The 22109-nt window shown below is 38.9% G+C and overlaps 1 protein-coding gene across 1 annotated transcript in view; it reads right to left on the bottom strand.

Annotated features, from left to right (window-relative positions):
• PLCG2 (phospholipase C gamma 2) overlaps nt 1-22109 on the bottom strand; it is a 59916-nt gene that overhangs the window by 8328 nt on the left and 29479 nt on the right. The window contains exons 11-28 of the mRNA XM_009486469.2: nt 21530-21615; nt 20432-20552; nt 18760-18928; nt 16788-16892; nt 16482-16571; nt 15275-15453; nt 14244-14444; nt 12819-12938; nt 11377-11557; nt 9957-10025; nt 8618-8727; nt 7714-7810; nt 6727-6793; nt 6268-6425; nt 3503-3605; nt 2322-2531; nt 1593-1738; nt 466-580 (exon numbers count right to left, since the gene is read on the bottom strand). Of these exons, the coding sequence (XP_009484744.1) occupies nt 466-580; nt 1593-1738; nt 2322-2531; nt 3503-3605; nt 6268-6425; nt 6727-6793; nt 7714-7810; nt 8618-8727; nt 9957-10025; nt 11377-11557; nt 12819-12938; nt 14244-14444; nt 15275-15453; nt 16482-16571; nt 16788-16892; nt 18760-18928; nt 20432-20552; nt 21530-21615 (2327 nt within the window). The remainder of the gene's footprint in view (nt 1-465; nt 581-1592; nt 1739-2321; nt 2532-3502; nt 3606-6267; nt 6426-6726; nt 6794-7713; nt 7811-8617; nt 8728-9956; nt 10026-11376; nt 11558-12818; nt 12939-14243; nt 14445-15274; nt 15454-16481; nt 16572-16787; nt 16893-18759; nt 18929-20431; nt 20553-21529; nt 21616-22109) is intronic.

Genomic DNA, 22109 nt, shown 5'->3' with positions numbered 1-22109 from the left:
AGGGGATGCCAGTCTTAGAACCCAAGTTTAAATAAACACAGTCTGGATCTCACAGTAGTAACTCCCCATTTGGCCCAGACTTTTGGGAACTGACTAGCACTGTTGGAGGCACTTTCAAGACAGCAATTTTTTAAAATACGCAAATACACAAACTTATGCATAGGCAAAAACATAACAGAATTGTGACTTTTTTTTTAAAAAAAAAAACTCCAAACTGCAACAGTCTTTTTTTTTTTTCTAAATTTGATACACATTGAAGTTTCTCAAATGAACTGGCCCTGAGGCAAGCAAGAGGATAATATCGTATGACTCATCAGTCCAGAGCAACAGTTAACTTATTCTTCCCATATAGGTTGCTGGCCAATTACAGACAACATAAATTCATGGTCATCCTCTACTGACTTTATTTAAGCACACTGGAAGTATAACCATAACCCTACAACACAGAAAACAGCAGATACTCACTCACAACTGTTGTCTTGAATTTGTTGTTATCATATTCAGCCCCACAAATTTCTACCTCTACAAAGGGACAAGCGATGCTTCTACCAGGTTTAGGGAGATGGCGAGCACCTAAAACCTGCAAAAGCAACTGTAAATTATAACCACCTCCAAAGCAAACTTGGCACCATTATTTCTGTACAGAAGGTAGCCTAGAGAACTACAGGGGGGGGGCGGAGGGGGCAGGAAATCCAGAAGAACATGTAAAAACACACACTCCCTCTCTTGACTGTGTTTGTATGTATTAAACATACTATCTGTGCCACCAATAATAATATCTTCCATTGTTTGGGTAACCCAGTGATTTTCATTGTAAGATACTGTAGCTGACACTCATTACACACAGTATGCAGTTCCAGACCAGGCCTGTAACATAAGTTTTGTTATCTTTCCTCAATATTTATTACATATCTATTTTAAGACATTCCTGCTTTACATTTACAGTTCCTGTTTACCTCTTCTCTAAACTGTAGTGAAAAGCAGTTAACGTGTTTCTTCTTTCTCAGAAAACGTATTTTTAAAGGACATCTCTTACCGTACAGCAACTGAGAACAGAAACAAGTTCAACTCCTGTTTGGCACCAGAAGACAACATGGCATAATTTTCAAATAATAAACCCACCTCTCCATGAAAAGTGAAAACGACACTCTGATTAAGTCACAGTGTACTAAATATGATGAAGGGGGGGATCAGCTTAATATTTTTTCTGCTTCGTTTCTATATTTCATTATTAAGTATCTTTCTTCCACACTGGAAATCTCTGAACTAGTTAGTCTGTTGCCAACCAATCTACAGTAGGACCCTTCTATGGAGAAGTCATCGGATTAGGAGTGCAAGTTAGTTCATTTGGAATTTTTATTAGCAATTATATGAAATTATCCCAGGATTGTGTTTTCAGTCCTATAGCATGTGATTCATTAGCATGATAAAGATATATATTTCTTTTCAGGAACCAGTGGAATTAGTTTTATTCTCAAACACACTGACATTTAAAAACAGTATTTTGACAATCTGTCAAATCTTGCTTTGAAACATAATAGCTTTATTTTTAGTTTTATAGATATTTATGACTTGTAAAAAACATAATTTACCCTCACTGTCATAATCATCTGCAATTTCCTCTTCGAGTCATTTGGCATGGGGTCATATTCTTCATTTCGCATGCTTTCTGGCTGCAGAACATAGCCAGTGCGTCCATTAAGTGAAAACAAGGCATGGTTCAATTGCATGTATTTATCTAGGGAGAGAGTTAACAGTCATAACAGAAGATTCCCATTTGAATAAAGCTAAGGAAGTACCAGACTAATGGCTCCCCTCTGTAATTCCTTCTGGTCACTACTTTATCAGAAAGAGCTGGAAAGGTAGGTTGGAAGACCCAGTTCCCTTCAGTAGCTGAACCCAACAGGCCATTTCTCATCAATTTTAATCCCAATAAACCCATCTCCATTCACAATTTGTTTCCTATCAATGTGTCATAAGCTAGCTGGCCCTTACCAGGAAGTGGAGTACAGCCTTCCCTGTGGCTGAACAACTGTTCATCCACCTGAAACTTACTGTAAATATCTTTGCTTGCTTATGACAAAGAGATCAAAGTGAAATAAACCTTTTAGAGTTTGGGGCTAGTTGGAGACTGACTTTTGGGGACCAGCTCTATCAGGCAATCCACACATTCAAAAACAAACTTCAGTTCTTGCACATCCCTTGCTGCTGGGAAGTGTAAATAGACAGCCACAATGACTAGAATGCCAGAGGGGCCAGAAAGGGGCTCTTTTACGGTGAAATGGAAGGTGGATTAGATCCTTTCTTAAAGGGAGTATTACCTGGAGTTTGGAAGTTCAGAGCCACCATCTGGGAGCCACAAAGCCAGAGGCGAAATGGGTCGTAGTTGGATGAGTCAACCCTCTGTCCTTTAGGGTAGACACGTGTCAGTCCCTTCAGGTTGTATTTCAACAACTCAACTGGCTTTTGCTTAACAATGCTCTCTGCCTTGGTCTCCACAAAAGAACGGATTTCTTTGAAATCAGGATTTTCTACACAGGGTAGGGAGGAAAAAAGAATGATTACTAAAGGAAGAAAGAAGTCAACATTTATACTACTTTTCTACTAACACTTTGTTTTACTTTGTCCTTTAATGCAATAATTGGCACGGTTTTCATCCGGACACGGCAAATTGGTTGAGCATCAAGTGTGAAAGTTAAAATTGCCTGCCTGCCACATGCTTTGCAGCAGGGCAGATAAGAGTCTATAGTCATGTTCTCATCTCATCATTGCTAATAATGTACTTCTGACCACTATAACACATATTTAAATGAGACATCTTTTCCTGGGTTTAAATGGGGAGAAGAAAGGGTGAGCCAGGGTTAGCCAATGCGTCAAACAATGACTAGAATTATAATGTCTTAACCACACTGACAGCTTATTAAAAACATTTGCAAAGAAACTTAAAGAAAAAGGGCACATTTGCTGGCTTCTCCAGCAGCAATGACAAAAAACTGGAATAAGAAGTACATATTTCAGCGTCAGATTCTACACCTGCACTTACACAGACCCCAGTTCTCATTTATTATATTATGAAACCATACACCGTTCCAATAGCTTACATATATGGCAAACAGGTTCTTACAGTAAAACAGTAAAATGCACAGCAAATCCATTTTGAAGGTTTTTATAAACAAATCACAAGTGTTCAGCCAGAGTTTTTAATCTCAAAAAAGTCAATTGACACATAACTACTGAGCTGCCCCATGAAAGACACCTACGAGAGGGTGTCTCTAGTTAACTAGTTAGAAATTTGTGACAGGTGGTTTTTTTTGTGACAGCTGAATAGCATCAAGTTCCCTAGTGTACAATTTCCAAGTGCCACTGAAAACTGCATGGGTGAGGCAGAACTTTGTTTTCCAGTGGAGAAAGGACAGATTTTATCTTAAGTTCTAAAATTTCAACTAACATCTGTAAAGATAGTGGAAAGGCTAAAATTCAGATGTAATATTAAAGGAAATACCTAAATTGTCCTTGGTTTTGCTTGTTGGCTTGCAGTATATTACCAGATCAGATAACTCAATAGCAATCAATTGATTCTTTTCCCAGTATTTCCTCCTGTTCTCCTGTAAAAGGTAACAAAGTTTTAGATTTCAGATACACAGAGTATTATAGTACAGTAAGTCCAGGGTATACTCTAATGAAATGACAATGTTGATGCATTCTTTGTTGCCCAGATTCCTATCTGATACTTTAGACACTTGCACAGATGTAATGTACTTTAAGACCCAATTCAGAGAACAGGTCAACCCAGTGGTTTCAGGTTTTAGTTGGGAGTGCATCTTGGGGGGGGGAGGGGTGTTGCTGTGTTGGGTTTTGGTTTTTTAAGCAACTGTTTCAGTGCCACCCTGATCAGTCCTACTCAGAACCCTGTCAACAGGTTTGGTTTTTTTTTTCTTTTAATGTGGCTCTTCTCAATTTTAGTTACATTCTCAACTCTATACCTCATATAAGTGCAAATGCATGTGGAAAAAAAGCAAAGGGTAGTGAAGTGTCTCTCTATTTATTTACAATCCTGAGCAGGACTTAAGTCTTGTTCGTAACTCCCAAACAGCTAAATTCAAACCCTATGAGCATCATTCCTATAGTTTTCCATTTGCACACCAAACCAATAATGTTATATATGGAAAATCATGTGCAATCTTGTTGTCATCCACAGTAATAAACCCACTGTCTACTTCGATGTTTGCAAGCACCTGCTCTGTGGAAGCTGAGCAATGGTCCCTGCAACCAGACACTGGGAACTACTGAAATCAGCAAGACTTGTCCCGAGTGGAGACTTTTGGGCTGGAGGCTTTTCAGACATAAGAAGCAGTTACAGTTAAAACATGTTAGAAGAGACCCATACTGAACAGTGATTAGCATTGGTACAAGCGGTTATGAAGCAGCAGCAATTAGGAAGTCTTCCAAAAGAATTCCCTCAACAAGACAAACTGAAGAGGAATGAAAATCAGAGCTAGGGAGCCATGTGTTTCCAGAATGTTTCACTGAACCAGAGATTATACATTAAAGTCTAAGAAAAGCAAAGAGGAATGTGGCGCTTAGACTTGGAAATAGCCCTGGGAAAAAGCTGTACAAATGTCATTGTACTTAATGATCCACCCCAGCTTCCCAGACATTGCTCAGTAATCAAAGCTCCAAATAGCAAAGGACCACTTCTAGATGCCATGAGCTCATCTTTAGACATAACCTTCCAGTGATAACCAAGCAGGAGAGCTAGCAATGAACAAACATTCCTAGGAGCATGGCAAGTGTCAGTACTAAACAGAGATGACAAGATATGTGAAGCTTAGTTTTATTTTTTGTGTATAATGGACACAGCCCAAAAATAGAATCATAAAACGCCTGTGTCATACTGTAGCATAGTGTTGACTCACTAGGCTTTTTCCTTCCCCAAAATTCAGCCTGTTAACTGTACTGGCAAAAAAGAGCCTTTCCTCAACTTTTTCCCCTGCCCATGCAGCAGTCTATCATGTGAACCTTCTAGAGGCCACACTGTGAGAAAAGCCTCCTGATTGACAGAAATGAGTTTTAAAGCATCTTTGCACACAGACTGTTTAATACTTCTCTAGCTGTACAGAGGGAGAAAAAGCTGCCAAGCTCCTGAAGAGCCATTGATGTACCATAAAAAACATTCCATTTAGAGACACCACTTCTAGGTCATGCTTCTCTTTTTCTCATTTTTATTTCTAAATGAAAGCCTGGCATAAGAACTGTATCTCTCCTCCCCCAACAATAGGTCAACAGCTCCTGTTGCTTCTTCCCTTGCTGAATTTGCAGTCCTCTGCTTGAGACACCAGCTTGCCTGCTATAAATAGGATTATGACGACTCTCAGAGCATTACCACTCCAGATGACAGATAAACAGCATGAACCAACATGATACTGAAACACATTTTCCATCATTCATATCACCTGCTTAACAATAAAAAGTGAATAAAAGCAACAAAGGAAGGAGTATACTTAAGCATAGTCATTGTAAGGGCTTTTTGGTCATGTCAAAGACTTCTTAAATACTAGAAAAGATGACAGGGGTAAATTAACACATCAGAACAGGAAAAGCAAGTCCTGAAGAATGTCTTTAAGTGGCAATACTCGTAGAGGTACGTAGCAGCTAAACTTAGGCAGAATCCTTTAATCTTTAGGCGAGGATTTGGAAATACTACTATGGAAGATCTGGTAAATCCAGAATGTGCCTATTAGTTACAAATAAATAAAGTATTAGTCAAACAATTCCCTATCAGTGCCACTGCATTCACTGGAAAGCAGAGTTAGTAAACATGATTAAGAAGAGTTTAGGCAAAGGCAGCTCAAATTTCACATATACTCACTAGTGGATTCACAAGTCTGAACAGAACAGTCTGATACCTGAGTTTCTTCTGCTTAACACTAGGATTGAACCAGTGTAACCAGATGTCAAATGGTAATGGTATCTAGTTTGTACCAGTAAGCACACCTCTCCACTGAGATGTAGGGTGCAACACAGACAGTATGCTGCTGAAAAATTCCTGTTAACGTAAATTTACATAAAATGCTAATTTACATAGCATTCCCAAAAGAGTTTAGGGAACAAGATTCACAGCATCAATAAAATGAACAGACAAACAGCAATATGCAAGAGAATGAAGGACCAGGTGTTAGCAAGGTTTAGCAGTCTATGGCAGCTAAAGACAAATCCTATTGTCAGTACACCGTAAAAAACAAAGATAGGGGGTTTTTTTATCAATACCTCTTCTGTAGTTTTCCAAGTGATTTCACGGATACTTTGGTACCATTCAAAGAGTTCTTCTACTTTATCAGTTGCAAACTCAACACATGGATCTTCTGGATTCTTAGGTTCCAGAACGAAGACAAAAGGCTTTTTGTGTTTCCCTTGTGGCATTTTTGCTGTTAGGCAACACAGTAGCAAGAAATTTATACTAAAATCCAACAGTTGTTCTTCTAAGTTGTCATTGTTGATTTATTGCAATAGTTAGTACCATAAAGTTTCATCATATTAATTGTATTAGCTATATTAACACAAATAAGTTTTGTTTGGGGGGGGGGAGGGGGGGGGCAGGGAACGGGGTACACATTTGAGTTTTGGGTGTGTTTTTTTGTTTGTTTAAATCTTTCCAGCTAAACATAGAAGAGTCTACTCAACACAGAAAGCTCAAGAGTCCATGTGTAAGCATCAGAAAATACATACCAACGTTGTACGTATTGAGTAGCAGTATACCACGACACAGAGAGCCTAATGGATTGTCCTCGATAATCTGAAAAACATGAGTTAAATCTGACCCTAAATCTTCTCTTGAGTGAATATGCACAGGACATTAACAAATAGTAAACACGCACCATTAAATCTAACCTCAGTTTCACTGAAAGCATGCCCACTATAATGTTTAAAAGCCCATTTCTATATCAAGAATTTCTCATTTTGAGAAACACATGAGAATCTCTATAGTGAGAGTAGTCAAAATGAGGAGTGCAGCTTCTGTCCTGACACAACTGCTCATTTTTCAAGGCCGCTCAAAGCTGCAATGACCAGGGCAGGAAATCTAATACATGTGTTTTCCTACAAAGACTGCTGACAAATCATTAGAAGGGCTTCAGAACAACAGAAAAATGCAGCGATTTATTTTTAAAACTCAAAAATGTCAAAAGTGCTTATTATGGAGTTTTGATTTCTTTTGGTGAAGAGATCTTTGTCCAAGACTCTCGACTAGATTTTTAGATCCTTTTGACGAACAGTATAGGGTTGGTTATGCATAAAAACTTAATAATGGAGTGTGAAATGGCTAGTAAGATGTGTTTAGACACATAGTTTTCTTATTTGCAAATATTAAGGCAGTAAATTATACAGGCAAACTAGTTAAAAGTTTCAGGCACATTACTGTTTAGCCATCTGAAACTACTGTTTAACTATCTGAAAAATCTAAACTGGTATGATTTTCATTAGCAGGAAATCATTATAATCTCCTAAAACCCCACCAAATCAGCTATCTCCTTAAGTAGTTTTCTATGAGGGATGTCCTGGCAAAAACATTCAGCAGCAGAGAACAATGAAGAATGCATTAATTTCTCTGTTCTGTTGTCTTCTCAAACACAGCATGCACAGTCATAATTCCATAAACCAGACTTCCAGTAGACAGCATCTTCTAGGGAAACGTAGCAGACAAACCTTAACCCTCACCTGGCTTTCAAGCTCAGCAGAGTTATCAGATGACAGGTCTTCAACATAATTAGATGGAAAATAGTGTTGGACCTTTTCTCCATAATCTCCCTTCCACCTGAATTTAAAAAGACAAGTATACATATAAAAAAAACCCCAACAGTTAAAGAGCTTCAATACGCCATTAATGAAGCAATAATCCTCAAGAAATTGGTCATTAATACCCCACACTAGCTTGTCTAGCTGGCTATCACCAAAACATAAGTGATGAAGTAGCTAAAAGCTCTAACAGAGTGATCATTAACTGTAGTAACAGATGATTTCAGAGGGATTACAGTTACTGTAAACTGCAATTAATGACTTAAGAGGCTTTTTCCCCCTCCAGTACTAAAAATACTATTATGTGCTTGATTACCCTGCAGAAACTACAGGGAAACATTAGATTCCCAAGCTTTCCAAGCAATTTACAAGCCAGCTAAGAAAGAAAACCTCTTATGAAAGGAGACTGTACAGATAACTAAAAAAGGTGGGTTTGATTCCCGAGAAGTACTTAGCAGAGCAAGAAACAGAGCAATGACAACAATGGTAATAGATGCATGACTTCCCAGAATACATAAGTGTTCAGGAAGGATGAATGTAGTAAAGGAAAAATACTGGATACACTGGGCTATGGAGGTTCTGCAGGCTGAGGTTATTGCTGTAGGATAGAAAAATGGAAAAGACGTGAAAGGAGACTTGAGGATGAGGGGTTTTGGGTTTTTTTGTTTGTTTTTAAATACACTGGCATTAAGATTTATAAGGCCACAGTTAATAAGCAGCAATCAGACAACAGGCAAAGTTTTTAAAAACTACCACCCAAAGCTCAGTTTTTTCCTCCATCTAGTAAGCCACCAGAAGTTTTCCTATGAGGAATATTTGTCCTTACCAGCCTCCAGTTTCCTTTGTGACATTATGAATTAAAGCTCCTCGAGAGAAGCTCAATTCATCACTTCTTTTCGCTCTGTAGTCATACAAGGCTTTCACTGTTCTCTGAGGCTTTAAGAGAAACAGAGCAAACAGGTCATCTAGGAGGACGGGTCATAAAATAATCAATAATGCAATCTTAAAAAAAAAAAAAAAGGGGGGGGGGGGTGCATCCCTTTTTTTGTTATGAAGCTTAGAAAACATAATACTAAAGTTCCAGAGTGACATCTATTGACGGAAGCAAGTGATGCTACTTAACTGCTATGCTTCAAGTATCGGCTTGGAAAAAAGAAAAAGAAAAAAAGAATCTTTCTCTTATGGGTGCTGCAACATATTTACTGTTAAAAAAAAAAAACCAAACCCAAAACAAGAAAATCACACAGTGAAATATCAATTCTCTATCTTCATTACATGTATTCATACACAGTTGGAGTTTGTAGGCTTAGATGCCTACAAAGCCTCTGCTTCAAAACCACATCAGCTATCCCGCTGGTCACATTTTGTTTAGGAAGACATCCAGTTTTAGCAGGACAAGAAATTTCTTTATCTTGAATTTACTACTACGCAAATTCTTCAGCAGCAATGCAAATTCATTGGCCAAAAAGACTAAAAAGAATTACAGCCACAAAATTTACAAGCAGGTGAACAAATTGACAAGTAGGCAGGCCCTAACAAGAATTCGAGATAAGTAGATGTTTGCTGTGCCACCGGTTTTTAAAACATTACATATATATCTTAAAAGAAGACAAACTTTAATAACTCATCAATAAACCAAAGACACCATTTTTATATAGAAAGCACATAAATAACCTCTGCACCTATTTGTGCATGCAGGCCATGTTTGCTAATGGAACTGCAATAATTTTGTGCACAGACAAGTAGCAGTGCCCATAAACACACAGACGCGCACACTTGGGGTTTACATATTGTACTTTTTTTCCTGAAGATTTGGCCTTCTCAAATTGAATCTTCTCATAGGTTATTTAGTTTGGGGGCATACCTGCATAAGTATGCATGCCAAATCAAATAGCCTCCACAGACTCAATAACAAAAAGTGCCCAAATTCCCAGTACGGATGAATCAATACAGGATTTGAACACAAGAAAATGTGTGGGTATAAATTTTAAAGAGATGCTAGAAAAAAGTCACACCCTTTAAATGTCTGCTGTCCAGTCCGCCATAAATCAAGCAGCCTAATGCTTTCAATTATCTTTTTCATTACTGCTAACAGGAAATCAACAAACGAGTCTCATAATTTTCAGAAGTCTACAGTAAGTGTGAATCTCTCTCTTTAAGCATACCACTGTAGGGTTGATTTCACTGGGTTCCACATACATCTTGACGTCATAGAGGGAGTTAATATCTTTTTCCTAAAAACAGGAAGAAGGAAAAAAATAATGAAGTTACAGGAATCAAAAATTACAAAAGTACTTAATAGAACATTCACTGCTGAAACCACCTTTCTGACAATACATAGGCAAACAGAAGGGGAGGGAAGCCAGACACCTATGTTATGCTCATTTCTATAGCTGAACATGAGTTTGTTATTTAACCTGTCTATGCCTCAGTTTAATGAACAGTAAGACGCAATGAAACGGCAATACCTCGCAAAGGTATCTCTTAATCAGTCAAATAGCTTTGAGATTGTGAGTACCCTTCTGTGTGCAACCGGGGGAGACAATACCTACACTTATGATTTCTGTGTTACAGTACTTTAGTTCCAGTATTGGTTTCACTATTAGGTAAAAATCCTAAAAAAATATACACAGTCATATCTTTCATTTTATTCTCTCCTTGCATTCCCATTTGGGCCTGGTCCTAGCATACAGAACCTTACCTATATGCAACATTATAAAAAATCCTGAGGTCTCAAATCTTTTCAGTCCCTTTTAGTTGCACTGAAGAAACAAAACCCCAGACTTTGATTTCCTCAAACATGCCAGACATGTTTTTTTCCCTGCAGCTTCTAACAGACATATATTTGAAAACAGAAGACAGCATGTCAGGCTTTTCAAAAGCCAGTTACCTTGGCAAATTCTCTCATCACAAAACACATCCATCCAGAAAGTAGGCCTCTATCCTAAGCTAATTATACAGGCTCCTAGTTTAGTCAATGGACAGAGACAAGTATCTCTTGGGAAGATTTCCTCATGTTTATCTCAAAGAGTGAGTCTTCAGAGGTACCTCTCACTTTTTACCACAGAAGACAGTTGGACATCATCCCTGAGATGGCTCCAGTGCGGTGAAGCGAATACCACTGCCCATCCAGAGCAAGAGGCACAGTAGAGTATTTCATTTTTTCTGAAATGCCTCGCAATTGGCATCTGCATGATCATTTTAAGATCTCTGCCCACTCCAGCAATAGAAGACAGGGCCAACTGCAGGCGAGCCTATTATCAAAAACTCGTTTTAGCAGAGCAACAATCCCCCACTTCACAAAGCAGCTTTTGTAATTGAATCATGAGGAAAGCACGAGTTGACCTGTAATCAAAGATGAAGCTCTTGCCTTCACATATCTCAAAATCTTTGTGAGAGATGTCAGTATAACCATCTCAATTTCACAGATAAGAAAACTACCTGCTTAACCTCTCCCAAAGGTCATCTACCACAGACAGAATCCAACCCAGCACCCCCGGTCTAGATCTGGGACTCTGTCCGCCACAGCAGCTGGCACTTGTACAAAGACCATCACTTGGCACTTGTACAAAGACCATCACTTACCGTGCTGTAGCGCTCCAGCAGCTCCTCAGTCACCGGGTAACGCAATTTCATTTTCCTGTACAGCGGATGCTTCTCATAGTATGTTACCAGCTCCACTAAACTCTCAAAATAGGCTGAGGTTCCAAGCACAAAATGGCGACCTTCTTGCTTAATTCGGAAGTGCTTCACCTTCCCCTCCGCTCTGTGAAACAAGTGCAGGTGCTGAAAGGTATTGGTACTTGCAGTGAGAGCACCAGTGCTGTAAACTGGACCAAAACTGCTTTGTGCATCTTAATCACATGAAATAATTTCTCCCTCTTCCAAAGCCTCTTTTATTCAAACTGAATTAGAGCTGCCTGATTAAATTCACAAAAAGACATTCTCGCTTTTCTACAATGTACAGAGCCTTGGGATAAATCCATGGGTTTGCTTACATTAAACTTCCCTATTTTTCCCCCCCTACAGATAGGTGTTCTGTCATCTTCATACTAAAACAAATGTCTCTCATCAGACTGAGAGTCCCTCTGGAATCCGCTGCTGCTGATCTGCTGCTGTCCCTAAGCGACAGACAAACTCAGGAATCAATTTTGAAAGAAAAAAAAAAAAAACCAACCCCTTGCACTTGAACACAAGGTTTGTGCTTGCACTGATAACAGTAAAACCATCCACTGACAATTATCCCACCCACAGAAGACCCCTGCATCCTTTTCAAGCTGCTGAAGTTCTAGTACTTCTTGTTTTCCCCATTGTGAAATGGTTTTATTGAGATGCTGCAGCTCAAGTTACTTCAATATCCACCTTGGTAACAGGAGAAAGCTTCAAACCAAAGTACACAGGGGATTGGGGAATTCCGGACATCTTCAATACACAGTAAGGGATGTAAATAAGAGGAAAACAAGTGTCCGTTTTTCCAAAGCAATTTTGTATGTTGCAGAAATATGCCTTTTCAGAGAAACGCAATTTGATTTGAAGGCACAATGGAGAACACCACAATTCTATACATTTTATTAATGTTGTTGCAAGAACAGTTTCAAAAATGTTTTCCCTGGTGAGAAAAGCCAACAATTTCATTTTGACATTTCATTTCGGTCAGTTATATGACAGGGCAGGATTTCTAGGGGATAAGAACCTAGAATCACTGCTGAACCAGCACCAAAGAAAACTTAAAAATAACACCCTGTAGTAAGGAGTGTCAAGGAAGTGAAGGACTGTGCACAGTTCTGTATGGGAAGAAAGGGACACTTGGTGCCCAAATATTCTTTATAAAAGCATAAAGGTTTATTCCAGTCACAAATAAAGTGTGGTACACATTTTCATACATGGACCTGCTGCACAAATCAATCATGCTAATTACTCAAAGTCTGAAAGCAAGAACTCTAAAAAGACCACTGTATTTTTAAAATAAGAATAAACAGAACATTGTTGGGCCACTAGGTAATGCAGTCATATCTGTCTCTTCTTACCTGAAAGTCATGGCAAACGAATCAGGCTCGTCTCTCTTTCGAATCAGAAAGGCTCCATCTCGAGGAATTCGCATTAGCATGTCTTCTGCCTCTCCCCGACTCAAGTTGCTATAGTACCAACTACAACAGTTAAAAATCAAAATGGACAAAGGATTAAAAAGCTTGCCAAATGTCATTCAGTAAGAATAACAGGCAGCATTATTAACAATAGAGTTTCAAACATTACAAGAAAAATTATGCATTAGATCTTCCCCATCTTGCCACCTATGACAGCAGCTTATTATAAAACATTGTAACACAGCAGCTTATTGTGGATGAAAGCATCAAGAGTATATCAGAACACCTTGTCTGCCTGAAATCATAAAACATAAATCTGCATTTCTGCCTGAAACAAAGGCACTGGATCCTGCTTTTAGTCTGCCATTCAGTTTTCAGTGGTTTATTCAGTTTTGACATAGCAGATTTAAGGAAAAGCCCAAACACAGACAGAAGAAAAACACTGGGCATTTGAGTTCTTTTATTCAGAGCTTGATTTTATCTTTCATTGTAGAGATGGACCTATCTTGGATCTAATGCACCTTCAGTGAAGCTGTGGCCACTTACACTGGCACTACATCTCCACCTTACACAGAAAGGCAGGAAAGCCTAACCCTTAAACTCTACCCTCCCCTCTCACTGGCTTCCAAAGTTATCTATGGGTGGTCAGTGACTCTCAGATCCCGGGGCGGGGGGGAGGACGTGAAAAAATAAGTTTAAAGTCACAGATCAATATTTCACATGCAAAGGAGATTGACTTTTTCCCACTGCAAAGAAAGCAGAACAAAGGGCGGTGATTACAGTGTTCTGCCAGCGAACAGGAGCAAGCTCTGCCCAGGATCTATGTCAGGCAAACACCAGCTGGAAATAAACCCCAAGCTATACTACTTCCTATCGGCATGGGGCGAAGTCAGCCTAACCAACTCTGACAGGGGTGAGGTGGAGCACAGGATCAGGGAAACGTAACCATTTGGGCTCGCTGCCCCAGTAAACAGAGTTTCCAGACAGCACAGACCATGACCACTTAGTTGCCAGACCACAGCCAACTAATAAATATCTAATCCAACCCACTGGGTGTTGTAAAACACCAAGCAGAGAAAGAATGAATTGGCACATTTCCACAGCATTACAGTTCTCACTGATTTTCCTAGCTGCTGCTAGTAAGTTGCTTTCCCAGTGACTGCTCGCTGTTGTATGAGGTTCTCTCAAAGTCAGTGATCTCACTCAGTGTCTTTCAGGGAAGCCTATTCCTATGACATCCACAGACAAGCAACACTCAGGCATGCTCCTGAATCCAGGAAGTTTTCTACGCAAAAATCCAAGACCATCTAAACCAACGCAAAGGACACCGACATAACAAGCCTGGTGCTTGCCTTCTGCTGTACATACTCTTTAGTCTCATGAGGGCTGGGATTAGGCACAGCATCAGTCAGACGCAGCTCAAATTCAGCACATCGCAAATTGGCCTCCCTGTAGTGTTGAATGAGATCATAGATGCTATCAAAAGTGAGGTTGTCCGTCAGGTAGTATTTTACGGTGTCCCCATCACTTGAAGAACGGATCCGGCAGTGCTGGACTCTACCTGACCTCCTGAAGAAATGAAGAGAGGCATAAGAAAAGCAAGGTTTTGTAACAGGTTTTCTTTTGAAGCATTTCCTTGCCCATTCCTGGTCAGCTACTTGGTGAGCTTGCAAAGAGGCAAGAAATCTGTATCATCTCGTAAAACAACCAAAGGAACAACAGCAACAAAAATCCTGACAAGTAAGATTACAGGATCGAAAATAATAATTTACAACCCACAATGGTTTAAAATCTGGCATACACTTACTCCCTGCAAAATTTGCTCTGACAGCTCTCTGGGTCAGAAATCCAAGTGACACCTTGTAATGTCCCAACCAAAAGAAAAAAAAAAAAAAACCAGACTACCAAAAACTCCCCCAAAAAAACCTGAAAATTCTTTATTATTTTCCCTCTAGAGGATCCTTTCATTGAAAAGATCAATCTCTGCTAATAAAAGTACACTCATGAGACTAGCTTTTCAGTGTAGAAGCCAGTAATTTATCCCTAAATTAAAAGATCAAGTTTTGGCCCACTCATTGAGGAAAAAACAAATCCTATATCCTGCCAGAGCACTAGAAAAGTTGGGGTGGGTGCTATGTGGAATCAAACCAGTCAGTCCTGTCTTGACAACTGTAACACTTCAAATAAAGCCTACTCTGCCAAAATGTACTATGCTACACTGAAATTTAATTTAGAAAGTAGTCTTTCACAATTCCATCAATAACATCCTAGTAATTATAGCAACTCCTTATTCCTATTTCCTCTCAGCTATAAATGCATACTTGAAAAACACACACATTTTTGTGCAATACCATAAAACAAACAAAACCCACGTAAAATTTTTATGACAACCACCATACCAGAATGACAAGGTGCAATCATCAGGGAAAGCCTCACTTTCCCTAACCAGGAATGTCCCATCCTTGCCACCCATTTCAGCACAATATTCCTGGAGCAGTTTCTCAGCAGTTGTTCTCCCCTCTTTCATTTTCCCATGGAACCACTTCTCTTTTAAGTGCAGTTCAGTACGTTTCACCTCCTAGATCAGAAAATAAGAATTTTTACAGTGCATTTCTAATTTTATGATTGTGAAACAAAGTACTTGTTATTGATACAACAACCTACTATGTCAGGATTTCAGCTCTTCCTAGCCCTTAACCATCCTTCCACAAACAAGCCAATCACCTTTATAGTCACCCTTGACTCTCCTCCCCAGTCAAGCCATTTCTTGGGCACAGTGATCGACTTCAGCCTTATTCAATATGTAACCAACAGAAAGTGAAAGAATGCAGCAATGCAAACGCCGATTTATATTTTCAAGGCAAAACACCCTACTGCTGTTTCAGAGTTTCTAATCAGCTTTTTCCAGGATTCATCTGTGTTCTTCTTTACACATTAATTATTTTACTGACATTAACATCTAGGCGAATGGGTAAGATGTTCTGCATGTGCAGAGAGGTCTCTGAACCACGCACATACATGTTAGCAACAGAAGAGCGTGCATGGAATCCCGAAAGGTCAGAACAAGAAACCATGCTGAACATCGCTACTGTTGCAACCCTTACTGAGCCTCATGTTTCTGCTTTACTATGCCCAACAGCCAAGTAATACATGCTCACCTGTGACAAACACTTCACAAATGTGAAATGAACAACATGCACTGTGTAAGAGGTGTGCTGTATTACTAACAAAACAAACCTTAGTTCATCGTACTGTCTAGTTTGAGGATAGCAATAATACTTAGTCAAAGGCATATAAAGACTTTGATTGTCAGTGCACGCATCAGCATTAGCATTTAAGTACCAAAATTGCATTTCATTGTCTTCATACTCCTCTTTGCAAGTCCTCAATTAGCCAAGGAGAAAAGTTATTTTATTAAAAATACGGTTAACTGGAGTACCTTGGCAAAGACCCTTTTTAAAATTTTTTTTATCTCCAGATACACTTGTTATCTGACACAGATCCTCTGTAATTTCAACATCGGCATAAAAAATACACATCTGTAGACAATGAAGTAATCTGAGAGAATAAAAAGAATGTGCTTAAACAACAAAACATAGCCATCACCTTTGATGAATCTTCATCAGCATTCTGTTCTATATCATCGCTGAATGAAAGCTTTTCATCAGCAACAGCACAGTAGTGCCGAGTCCATTTCTAAAAATTGAGAGATATTAAGACCATTAACAAGACAGAGGGAAACTCACTAACCACAATTTCAAAACAAGGTGTAATAATAAACAAAATACCTTCCCCTCATTACCATCTGTTCAACTGACAATATTACTTACACAAATATTGAGAAAATTCATGTAAATTTCCCGTATTACACAACCTAGTAACAAACTGTAGCAAATGTCACATAAATGGTACCTGTTCTATTGTGTCCCACATGTAAAGTTCTCCTTGTTGCTTTTTTTCTTCTTTCTTGTCTTCCAAGTTCACATCAATGTCTCCCTTTGGCCCCAGTTTTTTGTGCTTAAAAACAAAAAAAGCCCACCACATTCATATACTCACATAGACTCATATATAAAATTAGTCATAATATTTCAGCATACTCTCTATTACTGGAAGTACTTCCCTCCATTGCACAGCCTTCTTCTGTCATTACCATAACAACAGCTGTTCCACAAGGCTTTATGCAACAGGGCTGGAATTTCTTTCTTTAAAATTTAAATCTCATAATAAAGGTTAAAAATTTAGTAGAGGTATCATTCAAGCAATGAAGAAACAACTAGTGCGATAAGAGCTCACCGTTCTTTAGAGGACAGAAAACATGAAGTGACACATACCAAGAAATAAGGATAAAACAAGAATCCCTCTGCAGGGAGCAGGACATAAGCAACAAAAAGCAAAACAGAACAAACAGATAAGGAATTAAAATGAATAGGGAATTCACTATTCTGCAAGAAAAAATGAGCAGAAGGGAAATCTTTTATGAAAAGAGGGGACAAGTTCTACTTTCTCGAGAGTTATCACAAAAAACAGTGGGCCAAGGGGCTAAGGGTAACATCAAATACTTAACTGCAGTTAATGATGGGATTAATCATATCGTATCTAATAGTTCTCAACTACATTCAGTTCTGCACAGCCTACTGCAGGTAGATTTCAATCTGTCAGGCTTATCAGAAAAATCCCACAGGCCACTAAAGTAGGAGTTGCCTCTGACTGTTTACCGACAACATTTTCCAAACAAAAGCCAAATACCACAACTAGCTCACCGGCAGGTCCTGATCTATTTAAAGGCTCTTTAATGCTCTTGTAGACAGGACAGAGTGATATGGATGTTCTCTCGTGCAGACTCATAGTAGTTTGTAATTCCCTTTGAATCAGATCTGTCATGTTATTATTCACGTGCCTGTGCAACTCCCCTCTATGCTCTTCAAGGTAACAACAGACAGTTTGGAGGGAAAAAAAAACCCAAAAACTTAAGCACAGAATTTTTGCACCTTAGAGTGGGGTACTATTATTTCCAGTCTTACATTCAAGAGCTGTATGCTTATATCTATCTACCCTTATTTCTTCTGCTCAGAAGTTTAATAGATAGGATGCAGTACAGTTACAAGAGCTGAAGCATGTACAAAAGTAATTATTATTTTACTAAAGAGATCACGAGCAGCCCTCAGATTCTCCACCTAATTTTGCCTTTCAAAAAGTTCTTCTGCAGTTTCAATCTGAGAAGTCTTCTTTCAGTTATCTGCTTCATGTCGCACAACAGTACCAAGTAAAGCATCTGTACTGCCCAGAAGGTAAGACACACTAACAGTGACTGCCTTCTAATAGGAGCACCTCCACGTTTCACAAGTGGTTTACTAAATTGCATATGTGAATCACACTGAGTTAGTAAACACTCATCAATTTTTGCAGTTTGCAAGCAATCCTGACAAGTGTGCAGCCTGCAACTGCTTTGGGTTTCACTTGAACAAGAGCCATTCTTTGGAAAAAAAGTTAATAACGCTAATCTAACTTTCTATTCAAGAACATACTTTTACCATTTTTAAGCAGGCCACATTGTGTAAGAAGGCTGTGACAAGCATCTGCAGCAATGAACCCTTGCTGAAATTTAGCAGTGACATTTCAGGAGCTGGAAGACCTCTAGAAAAGCGCTGACATTCAATCTGGCACTTCAACCAGCAACACTTATTGCAAAGAAAACCAACAGCAAGCACTTTAACATGTTACAGAACTCCATACAATATTGCAAAATGTTCCTAGCACGCACTTCAAGCACGGGGCGTCTGTCTCTCAACAGAAACTAACAGCTAAGCTGTGAAGCCAGAAGTAGCGTTTCTGGCTCCTGCTCTTGTTTTCCTATTTTATCTACCAGCACACAAAGCAAGCCTACCTTGATGATGATTTTTTCTTTCAGCTGGGTTGGTGATGGTAGCTGATCTGCACTGGCCTCAATAGGCTTCATTAAAAGCTGATCCCCAAATACCTCCTTGAACACTTTGGCCATGTGCCGCTGCTGCTCCACGCTACAATGCTCTTCAATGGACAGAATGACTGGGTATCTTTGGTGGAGAAAACAAGGTGAATGAAGACAATTTCTTTTTGCTACAACTGGCAAGGCAAGGAAAATACCACCCTCCCTCATCCCTCAGATGAAAGAAAATATTTAAAGCAAACAGGAAGATAAAAGGAATAGAGAGACACACACAGATAACAACAGATGTGCAATCACAGAATCATGAAGGTCAGAAGGGACCTCTGGAGGCCATCTAGTCCAAAACCCTTCTTTGGGAAGGCCCAATTCCTAGGTTAGATTAGGTTGCTCAGAGCTTTGTCCAGCCAAGACTTAAATATCCTCAAGGACAAAGATTCTTTCCAAGCTCTTTGGGCACAGTTTCAGTGCTAAAGCACCATTATGTGAACATTTGTTTCTCCTCTCCTCAAAATTGTGTCCGTTTTCCTTCACATGCACTCTGAGAAGAGTCTGGCTCCATTCTCTATAATCATCCACTAGGTAGTGGAAGACAGCAACCAGACTCCCTCGCTAACCTCTTCTGGAAGCTAAACAAACTTAGTTCTGCAAGCTTCCCCTTGGATATCATGTGCTGCAGCCCCAATATTGAAAACTGAGGCAGAGAAAACATTGAGCAATTCAGCCTTCTCCAGTCACTAAGTCTCCTGTCCAATTCAGCAGCAGGCTCACATTTTGCTTCATCTTCCTTTTGTTGCAATTGTACCAGTAGAAGTCTTTCTTGCTGTCCTTCACACCCCTCAGCAATTTTACCTCCCGATGATCTTTGGCTTTTCTAATTTTGTCCCTGCATATTCAGGCAATACTTCGATACTCCTTCTGAGTAGCCTATCCCTTAATGCAAGTAGGGAGAGCATCACACTGCATTCACAGTACTGATGGTCTGAAACCATAATGCATCATGTATTACAGTTGTCATTGACACAATATGCCTGTGCACACACTGTCCCACATGAGAAAATAACACTTCTCCTCTATGCCCAGGTGGTAAAGTGGAAAAATAGGAAAATGACAGCCCTATCTCTTTTCCAATTTTGGGGAAATACTCTTCATGTTAAGGACATCTCAGCACAAGTTACAGAAGGGCAGAGCACAGACACAGATTTAAACCCATGTTATCTGTTCAGAAGGCATGCTATAAATTCTACATCTTCTCAGCCAAGACCTTCCCTACAACATTAACATTATCTGATAGATATGTTGCTTGTCACTTGCAGTTTTGGGGCTTTTTTTTTTTAAATTTAAGACATACTATTCAGCATTTGAAGTTTCACACTTCTATTTTTAATAAAAGAAGACCCAAGCAAGGAGATGGGAACCACTTTAGGGTGCTATCTTCCTTAGCAGCAAAAGTTATGTAACGGGACTTTTCCTCAGAACTGAACCTATTAAAGACCCACATTCAGCAATAATGAAGATTACTAGAATGTCATTATTCCCCTATTACTTTTTGTTCTAGATTACAGAGCAAAAGAAATTCAGGAAGGTCTAAGGATATGAAAACAAGGCTTAAGGAAAATAAATCAAAGCTTACTCAGATGCAACAAAGGCATGATCTTTGATTGCCTGTACTACGTCATCAAATTTGATCTTTGTTGTCCGTGTCCATCCGTGGTAAATGATGGGTTTCCCATCAGGACCATCCCAGCAATCCACTAGGAAAGACAAGCAGTGGAAAAAGGAAGAGACCAAGCAGTTACTTAAATAACTCTAGTAGAAAGAATACATCCAAATCTTCAGTGTTCCACATATTGAGTCATAGACTTTAATGTAAATATAAAATATTCTGTTAGATTAATTCATATCTCTTACATAGGAAATTAAGTTCACTTAAGTAAGAGCAATACAAATAAAATACAATATAAAATTTTCCCAAAGCATTATCACATGGAAATCTGGAAATAAGGAATTCAGGTAACTATACTGTCAGTCTACTAGTTTACAATAATTGTCCAAGGATAAACACACTCCAACAAGTGGCAAGTTGACATTTTATCTATTTTGTTGATTTTAACCCTGAAACTCTAATTTGAGATCCATTTTGCATTAGCCAAATTCAACAGGCAGTAGCAACTAGTTTTATGAAGTAACTGGTGAAATAACATGAAATTAAAATCAAACTTTTCAATAAGATAGAAAAGCACAGGGATGTAGACACATACACAGTTAGGGAAGAAAATATGCAAAGACATCAACTGATTTACAAGCAAGTTAAACAGGATGACAAATGGCACCAAATTACAAAAGTCTCTGTGCCTTAGGCTTGTCTGTATTATAATGAAGGCAAATAACTATCTATCTATCTATCTATCTCCGCTACACAAGTAACTCCAGTTTAAATCCTATGCTTTCATATAGTAGATCCAAGATTGAATTTTTGGTGTACAGTGAGATGAGATTTAGAAAGACCTTCTTAAAATTCCAAGGGAACAAGAATCAGAGAAAGTGAACGGGGCCATAGTGAGGCATAAGAAATACAATTTAGGGAATCAATGTTTTTTATATGACTAACTTCAACTTCAGAAAACAAACTACTACTTGATTTCAGTTCTTTTTTCTTTCTTGGTAAACAGGGGAAACTCTACTTATATGGACAGCATGTTACAAACCACTCCACAAACTCTTTACTCACACTCAATACATCGACATCCCATTCTAAGGCACCTGATGTAAGCTTCTGTGGAGGATTCACTTCGAAGCTGGTCTCCTGTCAGATATCTAAGGAGTAAAAGGAAATTGTAAGACAGGCAGTCAGTTTCAACCATTTCCCACTCACTCACTGAGTGACATTTTTTCTCCTGTCATGGAGAATGTATGTTGGTGTTTTTTTTTTTTTAAAGTTGCGATGGAAGAATTGAACTCTGCTGAACATGATGCTACCAGGTTTTTGAATGGGCCAAATTATAGGATGTTAAAGGCTCAATCTAAACATCAACCAGCTTTAACTAATACACTTCTGGAGAGAAAATCATGAGCTTTGAAACATACCTAAACTTCATCATGCTGAAGCATAATCATGTTGGAGGCACGTGGAGGGTATTTAGAGTGATACCACACCCTATACTTCAAAATATACCTATAAGCTATATCCATATCCATTTTATTTCATTCTCTGCAATATTTTATTTGTTCATCTCTCCTCCCTCTCTTTACACCTTCTTTCTTTTCATTACAATGCTAGATGAGCAAATCCCCTTCATTTGAAGACAGTT

This window comes from Pelecanus crispus, chromosome 8 (genome assembly GCF_030463565.1).
Source record: "Pelecanus crispus isolate bPelCri1 chromosome 8, bPelCri1.pri, whole genome shotgun sequence".
Lineage (NCBI taxonomy): Eukaryota > Metazoa > Chordata > Aves > Pelecaniformes > Pelecanidae > Pelecanus > Pelecanus crispus.
This window is presented reverse-complemented; position numbering and strand designations above follow the sequence as displayed.